This window comes from Rhinolophus sinicus, linkage group LG04, assembly GCF_036562045.2.
Source record: "Rhinolophus sinicus isolate RSC01 linkage group LG04, ASM3656204v1, whole genome shotgun sequence".
Lineage (NCBI taxonomy): Eukaryota > Metazoa > Chordata > Mammalia > Chiroptera > Rhinolophidae > Rhinolophus > Rhinolophus sinicus.
Window position 1 is genome coordinate 64,363,527 of NC_133754.1, and position 20,337 is coordinate 64,383,863.

The window sequence follows — 20,337 nt, forward strand, 5'->3', positions numbered from 1 at the left end:
CTGCAGGGCTCAGCTTTCCGTTCGCTCGCTCTCGGGCTGGCTAACGCCGCCGCCTGCGGCCCAGACCCAGTGCCGCCCACGGCCCAGACCCAGTACCGCCCACGGCCCAGACCCAGTACCGCCCACGGCGGCCAGGAACACCTGGAGACCACACACGCGGGACGGCCCGGAGCAGGATTCCCCCGCCCAGACCACCCGTTCCAATCGCGAGCTGCTACCCGGCGTCAGACGCATTTCCAACTCGCGATTTGACACTGGCGCTAGTTGTTTAAAGTTCGTGGCTTCCCACTTTAAGAAGCTAACTGCACAGTAAAACGTGAACCTTCCACAAAACTAGACGTCAAAAACGCAGAAAGCTACAGCTCGTGCACGTAGAAAAATATTATGGAAGGTAACACACATACAAACCAACTAGCAGTGAAACAAAGTAAAAGTTTTTCGAAAAGTATAGAGGATCCCTCCAGTTCACGTCAGACGGGTAATGTGCCGATGTCGTAACAAGGTTTGTGGGAGGCACATCTCACGCAAAAGCGTGAACACCCAATCATCACACTTATGAACTACAAAAGGATCGGGTTAAAGAATCGGTTAAGGGTACTCGAGTGTGGCCTACTCACTTTGAAGAAAGGGTGACAGATATAGTCGCTATATAGTCAGTCTTGACATAAAGATCCTGTATGTTTTAAAAATATCACCGATATTCCGTGACATTTCTCTTGTTTCTGCTTAGTAAGTGAAAACAGAAACAAAATTAGCTAGCTCATCACTCTCTATGCAAATTTTCCGCAGCAGCTCCACCTTTTAAAAAAGCCTGGGTCTTTATTGCTTTACGACAGATCGTGAAATGACGGAGTTGATGCCGTATAAGCGGAAGCTAGGCTTGTGCTTTGCGGCGGCTACGTTAGCTCGGGCCGGATCCTGATAGGCCCAGGATGTGCGGGAAAGGCTGCCCTACCGGTAACCGTGTTCGGATCATGCTGAAGGAGTTTATTCCTTAAACTCTTTAGGCTTTTCTTTTCATCTTTTCTTTTTTTTAGTCTTCAGAAGCACACGAGTAATTTCTCCACTTCACTTCCGGGAGTCTGAGATTCTGTTACTCCCAGAGAGGTCCCTTTCGCTCATGTTTCCCTTTACGCACACTTGACTCTTATGCCGGTTAGACTCGCCCTCCCTCCTCCAAGATGTCTCGCGTTTTTATTTGGTTTTAGTTCTGTTCTTTGGGAGGATCCCAGCCTCCCGGTGATCTTTCCTTCCCTCTTTAGCGGATCCCCTCCCGCGCTCATCTTCGTGCTCGGGGGTGGACCAGCCATCGCAGCCGCAGTCTGAGCAATGGAGCATGACAGCTCGAGGGAATCCCCATCGCGGGAGGATTCTTCCTTGCCTGGAGAGGGGCATTCTTCCGACCTCGGGCAGGCCTTCTCCCAGATTTTGCACCATCTTACCGGCCAGGAGTGCACACGGGGCAAGGCCAGAAATGCAGCTCTTCAGGACCTCAGTGCTCTCATAGATGCCACAGAGTGTGATCAATTGTTTGAGGGCCGTGGCACATCGCTCCGCGGAATGCCTGAGATGCTAGGGCATGTGGCGAAAGCCGTGGAGAAATACGCGGCCCCACCCAAGGAGCAGGAAGGTAGAAGTGATCGTCACTCTGCAGTGGCCGAGAAAGCGGCAGCAGTTGGGGTACTATTTCTTAAGCTATTGAGGAAAGTTGAAGCTGCTAAGAATTCCTTGGTTTACCCTGCCTGGAAGACAGGCCTACGTCATTTGGCGGGACCCATCTATATTTTTGCCGTCACACACAGCTTGGAGCAACCATGGACCAGCCCAAGATCTCAGACTGTTGCTGGAGAGGTACTCACCTTACTGCTTCAAGTTACTGAGTGTGGTTCTGTCGCAGGATTCCTCCATGGAGAAAATGAAGATGAGAAAGGGAAATTTACTGTGATAATGGGGCTTCTCAAGCCTGATTTGAATAAGTGAGTACTGCGAAAAGGGCCGACTTGGGCTTCAGCCTGTTTTAGAATGTTAGCGCTCAAGGGAACCTTAGTGTTGTAATAACAGGTCTCTGAAGGTCCAGAAAGATTATGATTAGCTGTAAATGACATAACTAGATAGTGGCAAATTCGACATTAGCACCCAAGTTTTCCGATTCCATTTTCTAGTGCTCTTTTCAGTCCCCCTGATATCTGCCCTGGAAATTGGAAGTTCTGTCCCATTTGCTTAGACTTAACTTTCTTAGGTGGGGATGGGGATTTTAAACTTATGGTTTGAATTTAAATTTAGAGATCTTGAAACTCATCGCTAGTAGATAGGGATAGTTATTAGATATGGAAGCAATGTTTGGAATGAAAAAAATAAAAGCTTTAGATTGCCATTAGCTAAAGTATTTTTTGTGAGTTTTCTCTTGCTATTTTGTATATTAGAATTTGTGATTCGTGGACACTTTGTCCTGTCCAAAATGACCACAGAGACATTTCATCCACATTCTGGAAATTTGGTCCTGTCCAAAACATTCACAGGCATTTGATTCATGCTACCACATCTGCCTAGCTCCATGTGCCGTAACTAGCTAGACTACCAAGTGGAAAGACTTATTGGCAATACAGCCACAACACAATTATTCAACCAATAAATCATGATAGTATTTTATATATTAATCCTGTGAACCAAAAGTATAAATAAATATCATGGGCTGTTTGAACCCAAGGACGTTTTCCTAAGTGTGGACATTTCAGACAGGACCAAATTTCAAGGACCTTTTTGCGTAAACCAGTGCCTCCATCAATGTTTTGGATACGACCAAATGTCCTGCAAAAGCATCTGTAACACTAGTGATGAGAAAAAAATGTGTACATAATTGACATTTTACCAGAAACTTGGAGTTAACTGTAAGGCAGATGGTACTTTTTATTGTTCCTGAGTAGGACCACGTCAGATAACCTCTCTGAACCTCAATTTCATTATTTGTAATACAAAGATAATACTACCTGTTACACAGTTATTTTGAAGATTTGTTGAGAAATGTGTGTAAATTCATTTTATAAATTATAAACTGCTGTTCAAATATTGATTCATTTGTCCCCTTAATAATAATCATAATCATAATCATAATAATAGTAAAAGACATTTCCTTTACTCCTCTCTCCCTTCTCAACACATCTTCATTGTAACCACCATCACACAGATTCTTTACATAGCTATAGTTATAAATGGCTGCTTCTCATTGGATAAGGTTTAGACCCAGAGCCCCGGGTGATTGTTAAATGAATTTAGTGTAAGTTCTCTGAGTTATTTTGGTCTAAATTTTAAAATGTAATAACATCAAGAGTTATGTGGGATGTAATTTTCTCAAGGACAAGAAAATACTTTGTTTTGCTTGAATTTGCTAGTTAATACCTTGGCACTTTACTTAATGTGGTTTCGTATTTCCATTTAGGGAGTCCTGGAAGAATAACCCTGCCACCAAACATGTTTTCTCATGGACTCTGCAGCAGGTCACTCGACCCTGGCTGAACCAACATCTAGAAAGGATACTTCCTCCATCATTGCTCATTTCAGACGACTATCAAACTGAGAACAAAATTCTGGGTGTAGACTGCCTCCATCACATTGTGCTTAATGTGGTAAGCACCCTGTGCTCCATGATTTGTTTTGATCAGACAGAGTCATCATGGCTCTTCCTCATTCGTGATACTACTAGTGCATTTCCCCGAAAATAACACCTAACCGGAAAATAAGCCCTAGCATGGTTTTCCGGGATGACATCCCCGAACATAAGCCCTGATGCGTCCGTTGGAGCAAAAATTAATATTAGACCCAGTCTTATTTTCGGGGAAACACGGTATTTTATTGTTGCCTATGTTTTCATCTTTTATTAACTTTCCAATTAATGCTGTAATGTGACTAATTCACTCATTTATATTTTTTCTCTTTATGTTTTTCCTTTGTCAACCTAGTAGAGGTTGTATTTCATATATATAATATATAAGAAACATGGATCTTTATCATGGACATAAGGCATAGCCATTGTCAAAATGAATAACTGGACCTTGAGTTGTTAACAGTTGACTTCCAAGGAGCAAAAAAGTCAAACTGAAAGGGATTATGCCCATATGTGGAAGTTATTACTCAGAGACTTTTTTTTTAATACCTGTGTATTATGGAGCTTTAAAATATACACAGAAATAGAGAGTGGTATCATGAATCCTATGCTCCCATAATCCAATTTCAAAAATTACCAGCATTTTGCCAGCCTTGGGAAACTTCTCTTTTAATTGGGTAATTTATCTGATTGCAGCCAGCTGCTGATTTGCTCCAGTATAACAGGGCTGAGGTCCTATATCATGCCCTTTTCAACCACCTGTACACGCCAGAGCACCACCTTATTCAGGTAATTGGAAGAGTTGTTCCTAACTGTTGAGTCTTGAGTTCTCAAATTTCAGCAGCAGGTGACATTATGTGAATAAGAATAGTTGAGGGACATTTTCTTCTCTTGGAAAGTGAGGCTGATACTGAAAGCCATGGCTCAGTTGAAAATATGCAGGTAGCAGTGACTAGTAAAAATATCTTAATACCAAGCAGGCATCTGCATTCCTGATGCTCCACAGAAAAGTTTTGTCTTCATCTGTCTGTTATCTATAACTTGGACGGGGGGACACCTTTATGTCTGAAGAAGTGCTATTTTTTATTCATTTAACTGTCTCCTGTTCTGCTTTACATAAACACACACTTGAAACTCCTGGAATGTTGGATATTTTAGTGTCAATTTTTCTTACACTAAATAGACATTGAGTACCTACTGTGTGCCAATAACCACTGTAGGTTCCAAGAGTGATTGAAACAGGCAGGGTTTCTGGCTTTAAGAAACCCTTTAGGAGATATTTATGTAAATATATGAACTATTAAAAGAGGTTTGCAGAGTGCAGTGGGTGTCCAGCAACAGGCAACTATTGGTGTTGGGTGGTTTTAGGATTCCAGGAGGAGGTCATATTTGCTTCTGAAGGATGAATGAGTGTCTTAGGAGAGGGAAGAACATTTTCAAGACAGAAGACACAAGTTATATAAAATTAGAGGTATAGATAGCCTTGTTTCTTATTTTATGTCTACTTACCTTTCCCCCACTCTGCCACCTCTTTTTAAAATATTATTTTTAGATATTGACAGATACTAACAGAGGCAAAAAGATTGAGGCTCTTCAGATAGTGTTAAAAAAAAAAAAGCCAAAAAAAGAAAAAAACCACCCCAAAATACACTCAAAACCCAAAGATCCCAGGAAAGCTAGAAGGGATTGCCTAGACACTGAAACTTCAGATAAGGTGATCAATTGGATACAAATGAGTACTACTTTAGATTCTCTTCAGGAGTTTTATTTTAAGTACATGTAAATATTGTTTAAACTTAGTAATGTAGTGACAATAGACTTAGACTCCTAAAACTTGGGTTAAAGTGTGAGCTCTGCCTTTCTTCCCATTTTATAGCTTAGCAAAGCACAATCCTGAGAAGGTATTAACTTGAGACTGTCAGATGGAGATAATGTAAAAAACTTTGAAAATGTAAAGTAATATGTACTTAATGTATTCTTACCAGTATGTTTTAGAATTCTATGACATGGACCCCAAGATTAATCAAATTGCTAGAAACATCAGTGAGTGTTGTGAATACAAATGGATGAACTCTAGTTCCTTTCCATTATTTCTCCTAGGCTGTGCTCCTGTGTCTGCTGGATTTATTCCCCGTCTTGGAGAAAGCCCTGCACTGGAAGGGAGATGCAGCGCGACCCACCACGCACTGTGATGAGGTTCTGCAGCTGGTCCTGACCCACATGGAGCCAGAGCACCGCCTTCTCTTACGCAGGACCTATGCAAGAAACCTACCAGCTTTTGTGAAGAGGTGAGTGCCAGGCCGCTGGTCTGGCCATGTTCCTTGACTTCATCTCTTTGGTGTCACAGCTTCTCTTTCGTTTGTAGGTTGGGGATCCTAACTGTCCGCCACATGAAGAGGCTGGAGCGAGTCATCCTTGGTTATCTGGAGGTTTATGATGGACCAGAAGAGGAAGCCAGATTGAAGATATTAGAAACCCTAAAACTTCTCATGCAGTATACTTGGCCCAGGTATAATAGCCAAGCAGACAGGTGTGCTACGAGGGGCAAAACTCAGCCGATTTTCTCTTTAGAACTTGCCCAGGTGTACATGCAGTACAAAGTATTAAGTGCATGGCATATATTTCAATACATTCCGTTTTACATACCTATTGGATTTTGAACTGAGAAAATGGCATTTAAAAGATACAGTACACCCAGTGTTGTTTCGGTGTACATCTCTCTAGATTTATAATGTACATTAAATTTTAAAAGGCCATTTAGAAGCGTTACAACAGGGGTGTCCAAACTGTGGCCCGCGGGCCAAATGCGGCCCGCAATCCATTTTTAATTGGCCTGCAGCAAATTCCAAAAATATAGTTTACTTAAATAAACCACGTGAGGCAATACGTACTTCACCTCGAGTGAGTGGCCTGGCTGTTTGTGTATTTTACCGCATATGGCCCTTGGTGAAAAACGTTGAAAAAAGTTTGGACACCCCTGTGTTACAAATAAAGACATGTCCAACTTTGTTCATCCTAATGTTTCTTAAATCTAATTAAGACCGGAGCACTTCATAGCACATTATTGAACATCTGTAGGCCAGTGATCAGAATACTGATTTAGGATATGGTTGCTTAGAAAGCATTCCAACTCTGGCTTAAAGTAGGTGTCAGGAACAGTAAACTGGTACCCAAACATGTTAAGTCAACAAAAGGCTTTCTTGCATGAAATGACAGTTAATTCAGGTAGAGGCCAGTCCCTTACCAACATGCATATCTATTCTGAGCCATATTCCCTCATTTCCTTATAATGTGCCCAACAGTCTTTCCCTGTCACATTTGTAACCAGGTTGCATTTGTTTACTAATTTCTCCTCTACTGAAGTATAAACTCCAGGAAGATTAAAGGTCACTTTGATACACTGAGCATACCAATTTACTCAGTACCTGGTATTAAGTACACAAATATTTGAAGAAAGTGAACTTTAATAGATGGATGAATGGAACTGAATCACATTAATACTGTCAGGCCTTTAAAGACCAGAGACCAAGATTCCAAGTAAAAGAGATTGGCAAGCAAACACAAGGGTTAGAAAATGAATGTAAAGTATGTGTGGAGGAGTGGGGCCTATGAAAGATTATATATTGAATGATGACAGGTGGAGGTCTGAGCAGTATAGATTATGGGAAACTAATGTTTTTAAGATCAAGGTAAGAGATGCAAACTCTTCTTCTCCCAGTCATATTTCTGTCCAGAAATGTGGTGTATTATGTATATTTTCACACTTCAAGTTAAATTACTTTTCTGCTTCCATTAAGGCTTTTTAGTTGTTTTTATTGTGGTAAAAAAACATTAACTGTTTTAAAGTGTACAGTTCATTACGTGACATTAAGTACATCCACAATTTTGTGCAAGCATCACCACTACCCACTTCCAGAATTTTATCAAGATAAAATCTTTTAGAAAGGTTATTAAGTAGAAGTAAATAAGCTCAGTTTAACTGACAGTAACTAGGATCTGGAATTGACAGAAAATTCAAATTGACACCTGCCAAGTTTGTTTCCCTTATTTTAAACTTTCAGGCCTAAGACTGCATAAAAATTAAAGGACTATGGGCTCTCTCGTTTTTCTGGCCAAAAGTGTAGGCCCCTGGTAAGGTGAGATCCCAGTTCTCCCTTTTCAAGAAGGGCTATTTCCTTATAGAAGAACCAAGTTTCTGGAGAGGAGCAAGATATTCTTTGGCCAGTGTGTATACACGTATGAGGGTGGTATGCTGTAGAAAAAATAGGGGGCTTGAGTTAAGAAATCTGGAGTCTGGTCTCTAGTTCTGTGGTCTTAAGTCAGTTGACTTAAGTTCCTTCATTTATGAAATGACAGCTTTATACTAGATGACCTTTGAAGTCTCTCAGTTTAATATCCTGGTTTGCTGTGTGAATTGAACAGTTTTTCTTCTTCATTCCAGAGTTTCCTGTAGACTTGTGGTCTTATTGAAGGCTCTTTTGAAACTGATATGTGATGTAGCAAGGGATCCAAACCTTACACCTGAGCCTGTTAAGAGCGCCTTGTTAGAGGAGGCCACAGACTGCCTGATTCTCCTGGACCACTGTTCTCAAGGACAGGTGAAGGTAAGGAACAGTCTGCAACTTGGTTTCAGTTAGGCCTCATTATCCTTATTTAATTCCCACAACTGATTCTACTTTACTGTTCACATGCCTGACTAAGTCTATAAATTATCATGGAGGGTTCAGTTCTCCACCTCTGGAGCCCTCCAGCCTTCAACAGTTTGAATAATACCTTATTTAAGGCATTTGGAATCATTCAGACCAAAAGGAAAGAGGATCAGCAAACGTCCCTGGGGCTAGGACAGAGAATAGGCAAAAGGATCAGGAGTTTGTAAAATTTAAGTTCTATTCTAGTCATTGAAGGAAAACAGAAAAAAAGGTGAAATAACAGGCTGTAAGCCACCATGGAGTAATAATATAGGTAGAGTAATTCATATACTAGATGTGTTTCCAGTTTTGGGGAGCAACTGTGTTTCTCCATATTCTTATTTGTCCACATGGGAATTCTTTGGCCTCATACTCCACAAAAGTTAACTAACTTATCAAAGCCATAGCATATCACAGCTATGTATATTTATATACATTTAGTAAATGACTGCTTCATTTCTTTATCCCACTTAGAAATCTTGAAAGATATAAGGTAGCATGAAACGAAACTCATAGCCTAAAAATATTTAGAGATAGCTTAATTTGTTGTTTTATTAGTTTTTTCAAATTACTTCATCTTGGCTCTTTAACGTCAGTAAGTTTTCGAGCCCTGACATTGTTGACATTTATACCTGGCTGGTATAAAGCTGCTTCTTCATGAGCCAGCAGGACAAGTCCAAGCATGTCAACAGGTTTTACAGTTGTACTTGGTTCTGTGAACTGTCCCCTAGAGTAATTCATTCTTTCCTCCTTTGAGCATGGTGCCAAGAAAGAATAACCAAAGTAAAAGGGGGAAAAATAATCAAAGCCTGTTTGGTTTCATGTTTCAGAGTCTTCTGGCCAAAATTCTCCAAAGCTGTGAAGATAGCAAGGTGGCGAACTGTATCAGGAAAGTGCAACAGGTTTCTGAAGGCACTCCCTGTGATGGAACTTAAGATTTGTGTTACTTTCCTGAAGAGAAAAGGATTTTTTGAGTATAAATGGAATTATTTAAGAAAAAAGGTATTTTTATCCCGAACATTTTAATTTAAATCGTTTTCCTTTTTTCTTCTTTCCTTTTGTTCTCATAGAAGTAGGGAAAGGAGAACAGAAAAATATTGAAGTCTGGACATTTCTAAATAAAGTTGGGGGGAGACACCAAGGAAATGAACGGATGGGTAGCATTTAAAATTAGAAATATTTACAACCAGACTCATCTGTTAAGCTTCTTGGGCTCAAGCTGTCACTTCAGCACATATGCCAAGGCTATAAAAATACTCCACTCCATCCTAGAATTCTTGTCCCACAGAAGTGGCATAAATATCAAAAACACAAATATTCTGTTATATACAACACAAAGAGCGAAAACTAGAGGTATGTATGTGTTGAGGATATAAGAAAGGAAGAAGTTGAAAATGTTAAGTCCTGTTTAGAAAGATCTCAAGGGAAATCACGTGGTTTTGGCCTTAGCCACAGGCTCTGTCTCCTGCTCATATTCTATTTCCACATATGCTCGTTTTCTTTGCAAGGGTCCTTTCAAGGGTGTTTTGCCTTTGTGTTTGGCATGAAGGGCCTTTTCTTCTTCCTCACTGGAGGATTTATTATCCTGGTCTTCATCACTGCTGGCATCCAGTTTATCCATATCCTAATATGGGGAGGGAAAAAAACAAAAGAGGGAAGAAGATATTAGATTCATTTCCCAAACTCCACTGTCTTCTCAATTTAGAATAAACCAGATAATTTATCTGCCTCTCTGTGTTTGGAAATCCTTATTTCTTTCTTCCCTTTTTTCTTTTTTTTGCTGAAGGCCAGCAGACAATTTTTTTTACCCGTAAGTCTCACCTCAAAATCACTTATGTCACTCTCGTCCACCTCATCATCTTCCACAAACTCTCTTTTTCCCACATCCTAAAATAAAACACAACTATTAGGTTCAAAAGTTTCAAAATACATAATGAAAATTTAGCATAGACATCTAGTTTTATTCTTTGATAAATAAGTACAGATATACACAGAATCAGAATCTACTTACTCGACAACCAAAATGTACTTACATCCAAGTTTAATACTTCTGAAACCAGTATATAGGATCTACAAACAATTCTTTGTACATTGAACTAAAAATATTAATTTCAAATATCAAAAATAGTTTACTAATAGGAAAAGTATGCCTATGTACCTATGTGAGTATACCATGTGAGTAATCATTTACTTGTTAAATCTGCCCTTTTCCTAAAAATACTAGCAACTCAAGTACCTCTCCTATGTTAATAATAAAATTTAACCCTTTATAAATTTCAGTAGGTTCCTTAATGGTATGTTCTATCAGCTGACGAGGGCTCTTTATTTGTCACCTTGCAGGAAAAATTTCAGAATGCCAATCAGATTAAAATTGTCAATGCAGTTTGTTGACTGAACATGGAGAATAAAGCAGCCACTGCTGAACCAGAATAAATCTCATGATAGAAAAATACAATTACATTATTTTTGGCTAGGGGACTATGTTCTGTCTCTCAATTACATTAAAATAGATCTAGTCCTATTGATTGCTGCTTGAAAAAGCAAAAAACACAAGGCTTACTTCATCATCATCATCATCATCATCTTTTTCTTCAGCATCTGAAGAGTCACTCTCTGCTTCCTGCTGTTCCAGGGCATTGTCGAAGGCATGGATGGGGAAGTTGTAGATGTCGCCATACTGAAGAACATATACAGATTTGTTTTTACTACACTTGGATCTTACAATTTAAAGCCACTGTCCGACAAGCATATTATTTTTCCCTTAGTGAAACGAGAATACTTAATTTGATAAGTAATATTTCTATACTGTTTTCAAGCCTAGAGGCGGCAGTGTCTTTAAAAAGCCTATTTTTGACATTTAAATAATCAGTGATTAATGACCAAACTGGTAACTTCTATGAAGAATGGAAGCAGATTACTTAAAACTTAGTAGTCTATAAAACCTATCTGTGCATTAGAACAAATGTAATTTCCTGACAAGTGGGAAACAACAAAGAAAAAATTGTTATTCATGTTGTCTCTGTAAATGACACTAAAAAAAAGAGAATACATGTTCATTTTAAAGACCTTAAAAGTAAATAGGCAGGAGGATCAAAAATGTATGGCTTTTATACATACAGTCTGGAATTGTGTTGGGAACAGGAGTTGGGAATATGGCAAAAGAGAAAGGTCTCGTATACTGAATAAATTATCAAAGATCAAGTACAGTGGTACCTCGGTTTTCGAATGTAATCCGTTCTGGAAGACTGTTCAAGTTCTGAAACATTAGAAAACTGAGGTACCACTTGTATTAAGTACAAAGTAACTGAAGCATTTTATGTGCTTGCATCAATAAACTAAATGAGGAACCCAGGACATTACGTGATATTTATTCCAGGAATAAAATCAAGGGGAGCATCTTTCTCACATCTTTAAAAATAACCTTTTCCCACTATTGTCACATTTCCTAGCATGGTCTTACCAGCAAAAAAATAAAATTTGTACCCCAAAGCTTCTAGCTTTCTCACCGTATCTTGTTTAAGTCTCTCCAGCAATTCCTTTTCAATGGCATTGTCCAGCTGAGCAGCTATTAATGCCTTTTCCTGTAAAAGAAAAAGAGCAAACCCATTTACTTCATTAGTACTCATTTTTCAGCCTGTAGATGAAACTATCAAGTTTTTATAAGAAAGAAGATATAATCACGTCTCCCTTCTATTACTGGGGCTTCTGCCTCTCCAACCAGATAGAGTTCTTCTTTACCTTTCAAACTTCTAGGGAACCTTTCAATTTAAAAACGGCGGTTTTCATAAATACCATTCTAAATCAAATTCTAACAAAACCTTTAATATGGAAAAGAGGTCTACATACATTTTCAGTGTCTCAGAAAATTAGCAATCCTCACGCAGTTTTAAAGGGAACAGAGACTCACTCCTTTATGTTTTCTAAAACGATGTTAGATTCCATGTGCTAGAGATAAAATCTCTTCCTTCAATGATCTTTCATAGGAAATATGTGCCATCAACTTGTACCACGCACAACCAAAATATAAAACTCTAACCTCAGTCTACCTTTCTAGCCTAAGACTGCATTAATTTGATAGCGAAAATCTGAGGATTTTAAAGTGTTACATACTGAAGCTATGTTAGAATGATGAACAGTGTGTGGGATAAATCAACGCAGAAAGACTGGGGCACATGGATCAGTTAAAAGGCTACTGTGATGTTCTACATTATTCTCTAAAGTGGGTGCTTACACCTCAAGGGTGATCCACTGAGATGTAGGAAAAAATATTCAAAACTTAAGTGTTACAAATATTTTGTATGCATACTAACATTAGTGCCTTGATTCTGTCCATAAAGCAAATAGTTTTGTCAAATACAGTGAACAAGATATCCCAAGGGGAATTTGAAAGTTTGAAAAGTAGTGATTTCACTCCTTTATTCAGATTATTACAACATATAGCTGTTTACGTTTGCTTGGTTAAATGGATTTATAGATGATACTGAATAGTTTTTAATAAGATAGGGAGTAGTTATAAAGGTATGCTGATTATTTAATGGTTTAGTACGTTAAAAGAGTTGTAGAACTTAAAATACACATACAATAGTTGCAAATTTGCCAACCTTTTCTAAACTGACAAAAGACTGTCAATAGTATGTAACATAGAAGGAGTTTTAAAAAATAAATACACGGGGCAGACGGGTGGCTCAGTTGGTTAGAGCACGAGCTCTGGGCAATGGGGCTGCTGGTTCGATTCCCACATAGGCCAGCTAGCTACGACCTCTGCAACTAGAATGAAGTCAATGAGCTGCCGCTGAGCTCCCAGGTGGCCAGATGGCTCAGCTGGTTGGAGCGCAGGCTCTCAACCACAAGGTTGACGGTTCGACTCCCGCAAGGTATTCTGGGCTGCGCCCCCTGCAACTAACAATGGCAACTGGACCTGGAGCTGAGCTGTGCCCTCCACAACTAAGATTGAAAGGACAACTTGACTTGGAAAAATCCTGGAAGTAAACACTTTTCCCCAATAGTCTTGTTTCCCTTCCCCAATAAAATCTTTAAATAAATAAATAAATACACAAATGCAATTATTTTACCAACTGTAATACTTTTAAAAGCGTTTATAAGAAAAAGAAACTTGTTTTGTGGCTGGATATCTTAAGAATAAGTGATCACATCTGTATGTGACACTGCTGAAAACATGTCTCCTATAAAAACTGCCATCACACTTAAAAAATTTGGAAACACAATTTTCCAACCCATTTAAAAATCTTACAAATCTACATTTTTCAGGGGGCTTCAAAATTACTTGGTAAAAATAGAAAAATTTAATTTCTTCTGAAAGGTTTGTAAGAACATCTGTTTAACAATTAGGGAAGAAGAAAACTCACTAGCTGGATCTGAATAAAGCCTCTTCATAATTGGTGGAGAATGAAAAATAAAGAGCAAGTATTTAATGCAAACAATCAACAACGCACTTCTCTAACTAAGCATGCCTGAAATAGTTATGAGAGTGATAAAAGACGAAAGTATACTCAGCTAAGAACCAGACCATTACAACTATTATTTATAATATACCTAGAAGTGCAAGTCACGTGTGTAATAATAGTTATAAATAATAAACTGGGGAGCATATGTTCAAAAATTTTATTGATGGGGTGATCAAAAATGTTTGGAAACCAATGATAAAATAGATGAGATAAGAACGCTACGTGACTAATGGGAACGATAGTCTTACAAGACTATTAAAGCTATTTCTTGACAGGATGTGACAAATGATCAGATAAATGTCTGCTACTGAAAGGGGAGGTAAGCAAAGCAAATAACCTAGAATGACTGCAAATTTGAACTTGTCAGGAAAAGCTGATTCCTGGATCTTGAAAAGCATAAGAAAATTCAGCTTGAGTGAGGTACCAATGAGGTGGAGAGGCAGTCTGTTCTCTGTCACACAGGCTGGAGTTTCCTGACGAGATTTTCCATGGATAGCACAGCATTACCAATGCTAGTCATTAGCTTGGTAACAAAGCTGCCTAGCTTACTTCAAAGGAATAAATACCAGCAATTTCAAAATCAAAAAACTCAATTTAGTGGTCTAATATCACCTGAACTGACTTAAGGCTACCTAAAGACTTTTTAAAAATTCCATCTAGTGTGAACAGGCTTATATTTCACTGCACAATTACTAGTGTGTTTGATTAGAATGCTCAAACCCTGCAGAAGGTAATATGTAATATATAAGATCAGCAACACACCAACATTCTGAATTCTGAAACATTTGACCTCAAGAATTATAGACAAGGAGTTGTAGATCTTAATTTTAGGTGTTCTTTCTGTTCTCCATTACATATCCGAAAGCAACCATATTTTAACCTGCCCTGGAAGTCATAATCTTAAGATCTGGAATGGAATATCAACTATCTTATGCAACCAATACTGTTATTCACTAGTGAACCATTATCCAGGGCACGAACAGACAGTGGTGACAATCTTTCTCATGGGCCCTACGTAACAGCTCTACCTTCAATAAAAAAATAGACGCTGTGAATATCAGAATAAGTTACCTCTCTTCTTTTTTCCCTCCGCTCCACCTTCTTACTCAAAGGAACAAGTTTCCTCCTATGGGAAATAAAACACATTACCAGAAAACCCAAGTACATGTGCTATGTGTTCCATTAAAGAAATGAGAAGAAAAAAAGTATTAGAATTGACTTTGTAGGGTTCAGCTGAATACAGCAAGATTATATACTTAAAATTCTCGATATTTAATGCTATAAAAAGTCAGACATTTTTCCATATAGTTTAATATGGCTTTTTTTTTTTTTAAGCATTCTGAGACTTCTTGAGGGCTTCAATGAACTACGAAAGGAATTTTCTGTAGAAGACTGACATCTTTAGCACTGTCTGCTGGTCACAATGAAGTATTAGGGCCTATCACTCCTTGTGGATCTCATATCACTTTTTAAAATTCGTTCTCATTGAACTCAGAGTAAAGGTCTTACGTTCCTGTTTATTCACATTTTTAGGTCATTTTCAAATCCCTAATTTTAAGATTCCCTCAGGGAGTTAGAAATAAAATTTTCTGAAGCTGATTTTCAGACAGGGAGGGGATAATCAAGTTGCACTATACTGTTTTTAAAATCCTGGAAAATCAAAGGGCATGACTAATCTGAGGAAAAGTTTCTTGTTACTTATCACAAAACACTATCCAAAGTCGAATTTAACAGAAAGCATTACTAGAGGTTTCATAACATGATTCAGGGAAAAAACAGATTTAGAAACAAATGGTCTAGGGTGGCCGCTTAGCTCAGTTGGTTAGAGCGTGGTGCTGATAACACCAAGGTTACCAGTTTGATCCCCACATGGGCTACTGTGAGGTGCACCCTCCTTAAATAAAAAAACAAAACAAAACAAGACAAATGGTCTAAATACTTACTGTCGCTTTAGTGTAAGTTTTCGGATTCGAATTAGGTACTGGGTGATCTTGGTGAATCTCTGCTTACATTTGTGTCGAATGAAACGGGGCCAGTAAATTAGATTTTCATCTATTTGCTCCAGTGCTTTCTCATAGTTTTTATGAAGCCGGACCTATCAAACAGAAAAAAGTAAGCTTGAAGGGCAGAAGTAAATGATTAGGTCTTCACGGTTAACACCACCTATGGGACCTAATGAGGATGGCTTCAGAAGTTTAATCTAGATATGGTCAAGAAAGAGAAAAAAGCATGTGGTATTTGTGCTCTTGATCAATGGTTAGTGTAATTTTATGTCCTAAGCCTTACCCGTTCCCAGAGACGTCTAGGAAAAGCTGCCCGCTCAATAACCTTCATATACAAGTAGCACTGTCCTGTAGGATAAAGTAAGTATCTTTAAGATTATTTAGGAAGAATAAAGAACATCCTTTTTAAAGCTGTTGAGTAGTTATCATGGAAGCTGAAACTGCAGAGTTACCTTTCTCTTCTTTGATAGTGGCATACTGACTGTTTGCCAGGGGACAGGACGACCGATTACACAGTCCAGTCAGACTATATTCATTTCTGCAAAAGCTCTGTGTCTTGGTTCTAGAACGGGAGGAAAAGAGCAAGAATTATAAGATGGGTTACCAAGACAGCAACTAAAGGAATCTTGGTCCAAGTTGCAAATCTAGACTTACCTTATTTTGAAGGAACAAAATTGCTTATTTCCTAGTGTATCCCAGATAACCTGCAAGACAAAATATAAACCCAATTCAATTGCTCTGACCCAATAGATGGCATATTAACCGAAAAAACAATGTCCTAGGGCAGTGCCCTGCTTTACTGAGGAAAGGAGTCTTTGAGGAATGAGAGGAGGAAAAAATACTTTGTAAAGTAGTCTGACTTTTCTTAACAAATGCAACAAATTCTTATAGAAAAAGTAAATGCAAATTGGCAATAACTATAACTTCATAACCCAGAGATGAAATTTCACTAGTATTCTGTAAGTATTTTCAAGTTTTTCTATACATGTATACATTTTATGTGTATGTGTGTTTTCAACAAAATGAGATACTATATTTTGTAAATTTTCCTCCTTTCTACTTAAATTGTTTATTATCCATTGTAAAAGGCTGCCCAGTACTAGATTTTTGGATATACATACCATAATTTTATCTGACTGAGGACAAGGAAAATCATCTATTGTTATCCTCCACTAACTAATGTGCTCTTTATTCATTCAGCATTTATTGTATACTTAATTTATGTAAGGCCACTGACATCCCTAAGTCCTGACACAAAGGAGGCACTCAAATATTTGTTGAGTGAAGAAAGGTATAGTCCTTAAAGAGTGTTATCTAGTTAGAGAGAAAGATATATACAGAGATCATCACAAAGCAGCAGTCTAAGTACCACAATAGAGGTGTGTAAGACTATGAGAACCTTTGAGTGTACTACCTTGAGGAACTGGAAAAGGCTTTAAAGTAGTTAAAGGGAAAAACAAAGAAATGTAAAAGAATGGAACAATGGTTTTGGGATTTTATAGGATGTGTTTGGCGGGGCATGGTAGGAAACACGTCAGAGGAAATAAAACTGGGAAAGTCAGAGCTCAGTTTGGCTGGTGGCTTTAAATATCATCTCTAACTTGTTGACTCCCAAATTGTCATTTCCCGGTCAGATTTCTCCCCTGAGTAACAGTCTTGTATATATATCCAGCTGCCTAACCTGATATCTCAACTTGGATGTCTAAAAGGCATTACACACATTAACATGTCCAAATGAAGTTCTCAATTCCACACCTCTCTAACGAGTATCGTGTTCCTTCTCTAGTCTTCCCCATCGATAAAAATAAAACCGCCATTGAACTATTTGTTCAAATCAAAAAGTCCTTGAATTTCTCTTTTCTTTTTCATTTAACCCATCACCAAGTCTTGTCGATTATACTCATAAAACAGATCTGAAATCCATGCATTCTTTTCATATTCAACATGACTACCTTAGTTGAAGCTACTTTCACAATACTCTAGTTCCCTTGCTTTCCTTATTTCCTTCAAAACCCTCTCACAACTAGAGAACTTTTCACAAATGTAAATCAGATGGCATTTCCATTAAAAGCCCTAAAAACACATCCTATAAGACTCTACGTGATCTTGCCCTGGCAAGCACATCCAACTTCATTTCATCTCTCCCTTCTCTTGATTCCTGTAACAATCACACTGATGTGATATATTTCTTCAATCTTATCTCCAGATCTTTGTACTTGAACGTTCCTACTGAGCAGATGGATTGCTTTCCCCTCAGCCCCTCAGGGGCTGTTCACTCTCACTCTTTAGATCTCAGCTCAAATGTCTACTCAGAGAAACCTTCCCAGATCAGCCCTATCTGAAGTGGTCTCTCCTTAATTACTCTCCACTCATCACCTCTGGTCTCTTTCTTAGTATTGTTACACACTGCAATTGTTTTTATTTGTTCACTGTCTCACCAGGAAAGCAGAGGTCTTTTGTCTGACTTATTAACAACCAAATCTCCAGTAATTATCACCATGCCTGGCATACTGTAAGCACTTAAGTATTTCTCCTACAAATAACTAAATGAATTAATCGGATGCTTCCAAACTTATGACTTGGGCAGACGTGGAACAAATGTAAAGAAAAACCTAAACACAGGAAAAGCAGATTGAAAAGCAACGTGCACCTGGATGGAAAGGATCCTTAAATTTGATGCCTAAACTTCGCCCCCGCCCGCCAGCCCGCCTCCCACGTCCCCATGGATCAAACGCAGTCTGTCATTCTAGGTACCAAGGATTGTATACTCCCATTCTGTGGATTGAAGTGGCGGTGGTCTGGCTGCTTAACCCCCAAGGTACACACGTGAGAGCCCCACGCCCCGAAATAGCGGTTCTGGAAGCCTCGCTTCCGGAGCCACACGAGGTATTTGGGCCAAATGAGTATGTGGCTTCTGAGTCCCCTAAAGCGGGCGAGACACCTGCGTAAACCCCAGGTAGAGAAGCAACAGGAGACTCACATCATCTGACTGCATGGTGCCGGCGATTCAGCATGCGACCAGACCCGGAAAACAGCCATGCTGCTTCCGGCGAGTCACCTCCGGGACCTCTAGTCTCACCTATCGCGAGACTTCTGATTACTCGGACTTGCGCAGAGCGCCCCTTGGCGGTGTGACTTTCGCGTGCGCCCAAGTGTCCGCAGATATGTCCGGACTGTCACTGCGCGCTGACGCAGCATTGGTTTTGTCCCGGGCGCATCATGGGACCGCAAACGCGGTTAATAGCCCGGTGTAATCCCGCGCTGGAGTCGTCCGAATCCCAGAACGCGGAGGTCGAGAGCGCCCGACGCACCCTTACCCAACGCGCCATTTGTGACCGCCCAGCCCGCCAGGCCTCCTGTCTACCCGGCGTTTCGCTCCGGAGAGGCGCGGACCGCCGCCTGCCGGGCCTTAGTGCTAACGGTCAGGGCTGCATTGTGATTATTCCTTCACCTAAGGTGGGGATCTCAAACTCGGCCTTTTTAAACCTGAGACTCTGGCTCCCGCACTTACCCCTCCCTCACTTACCGCGCACACACTTGTTTGGTGTGGCATTGGGTCTTGACTTTTGAAATTCATGGATCGGATAATATTTCAAAAAACTTTTGAAGGACTAAACTTCTTTCCGCTTTTTATTTTGACGGGAAAAAAACCCCAACCGATTACTAGCTCATCTTTTTTTTTGTTGTGTTTTTTTTAAGAAAGTCCATTTTAATACCAAAAGTAAGAAAGGCACAATCTCAGAATAATAATGGACCCTTAACTTGCATGTTACATTATAAAATAATTCAATGTATCGTAAATATTGTAATTTTGCATGCAGGTGAGAACTACGAATTACAACACCCTATTGGAAAGCATTAATTTAGCACCAGTTTTTGGAGTCAAACTTAACATACTAAAAACCAACTGCCATTTTCTAAATATCTTTGGGCAAGTCACTTACCTTTAACAAACATTTCCATTTGAATAATGGGGTTATGTGAGGACTAGAGGTATGTAAATACATAGTTTACATTGATTTATAAAACATCGTGATTGTTCTCACTAGCCTACTGCCCTAGACAAGTCTGGTTTAGAGACCTAGAGGAAAGTCATATATACACAAGCCCTTCTATGTTAGTAAAACAAAGTTTAAAACAATGTAGAAGAAATCAAAAGCTGAACAAGACTCACCACCTGCACCACCCCACACTCCCTGAATTGTTTTTAGGAGGGGAAGTGATTATGTGTGTGTGTATATATATATATATATATATAATTTTTTGGGGGGCATAATATTCCTTCCCTGCTCACCAACTTTTTAATTGAGGTATAAGTGACATACAATTTTATATTAGCTTCAAGTATACAACATGATTCAAGATTTGTATATGTTGCAAAAGGTTCACCACAGTAAGTCTAATTAACATGCATCACCATGTAGTTATTTATAACATTTTTTCTTGTGCTGAGAATTTTGAAGATTTACTCTTAGCAATGTTCAAATATGCAACACAGTATTAACTGTAGTCACCATGCTGTACATTCCATTTCCATGATTGATTTATTCTATAACTGGAAATTTGTACCTTTTGACCCC

The 20,337-nt window shown here is 39.1% G+C and overlaps 3 protein-coding genes and 1 non-coding gene across 5 annotated transcripts in view; 2 read left to right on the top strand and 2 right to left on the bottom strand.

Annotated features, from left to right (window-relative positions):
• Positions 1-468: 468 nt before the first annotated feature.
• Positions 469-572, bottom strand: LOC141571440 (small nucleolar RNA U13). Its single transcript, XR_012496182.1, has one exon. It is a non-coding gene; the product is annotated as a small nucleolar RNA U13 (small nucleolar RNA).
• Positions 573-903: 331 nt separating this feature from the next.
• Positions 904-9,278, top strand: TTI2 (TELO2 interacting protein 2). Of its 2 annotated transcripts, none has more exons than XM_074329675.1 (7): positions 904-1,976; positions 3,437-3,623; positions 4,298-4,390; positions 5,702-5,889; positions 5,949-6,110; positions 8,043-8,205; positions 9,120-9,278. In XM_074329675.1, the coding sequence occupies exons 1-7, from the start codon at positions 1,330-1,332 to the stop codon at positions 9,222-9,224; spliced, it is 1,545 nt and encodes a 514-aa protein (XP_074185776.1). In that variant the 5' UTR covers positions 904-1,329; the 3' UTR covers positions 9,225-9,278. The 2 variants fall into 2 exon arrangements, with proteins under 2 accessions (XP_074185776.1, XP_019598738.2); XM_019743179.2 differs by having other exon boundaries at positions 5,967-6,110.
• Positions 7,394-18,840, bottom strand: MAK16 (MAK16 homolog). Its single transcript, XM_019743180.2, has 10 exons — positions 18,738-18,840; positions 16,412-16,461; positions 16,210-16,319; positions 16,041-16,105; positions 15,698-15,849; positions 14,826-14,880; positions 11,796-11,870; positions 10,850-10,966; positions 10,111-10,176; positions 7,394-9,913 (listed from the first exon to the last, which is right to left on the bottom strand). The coding sequence occupies exons 1-10, from the start codon at positions 18,750-18,752 to the stop codon at positions 9,719-9,721; spliced, it is 900 nt and encodes a 299-aa protein (XP_019598739.2). The 5' UTR covers positions 18,753-18,840; the 3' UTR covers positions 7,394-9,718.
• A 29-nt stretch (positions 18,841-18,869) lies between these two features.
• Positions 18,870-20,337, top strand: part of POFUT3 (protein O-fucosyltransferase 3) — a 75,508-nt gene continuing 74,040 nt past the window's right edge. Inside the window, exon 1 of the mRNA XM_019743190.2 lies at positions 18,870-19,213. The gene's annotated coding sequence lies outside the window, so the exon portion shown is untranslated. The remainder of the gene's footprint in view (positions 19,214-20,337) is intronic.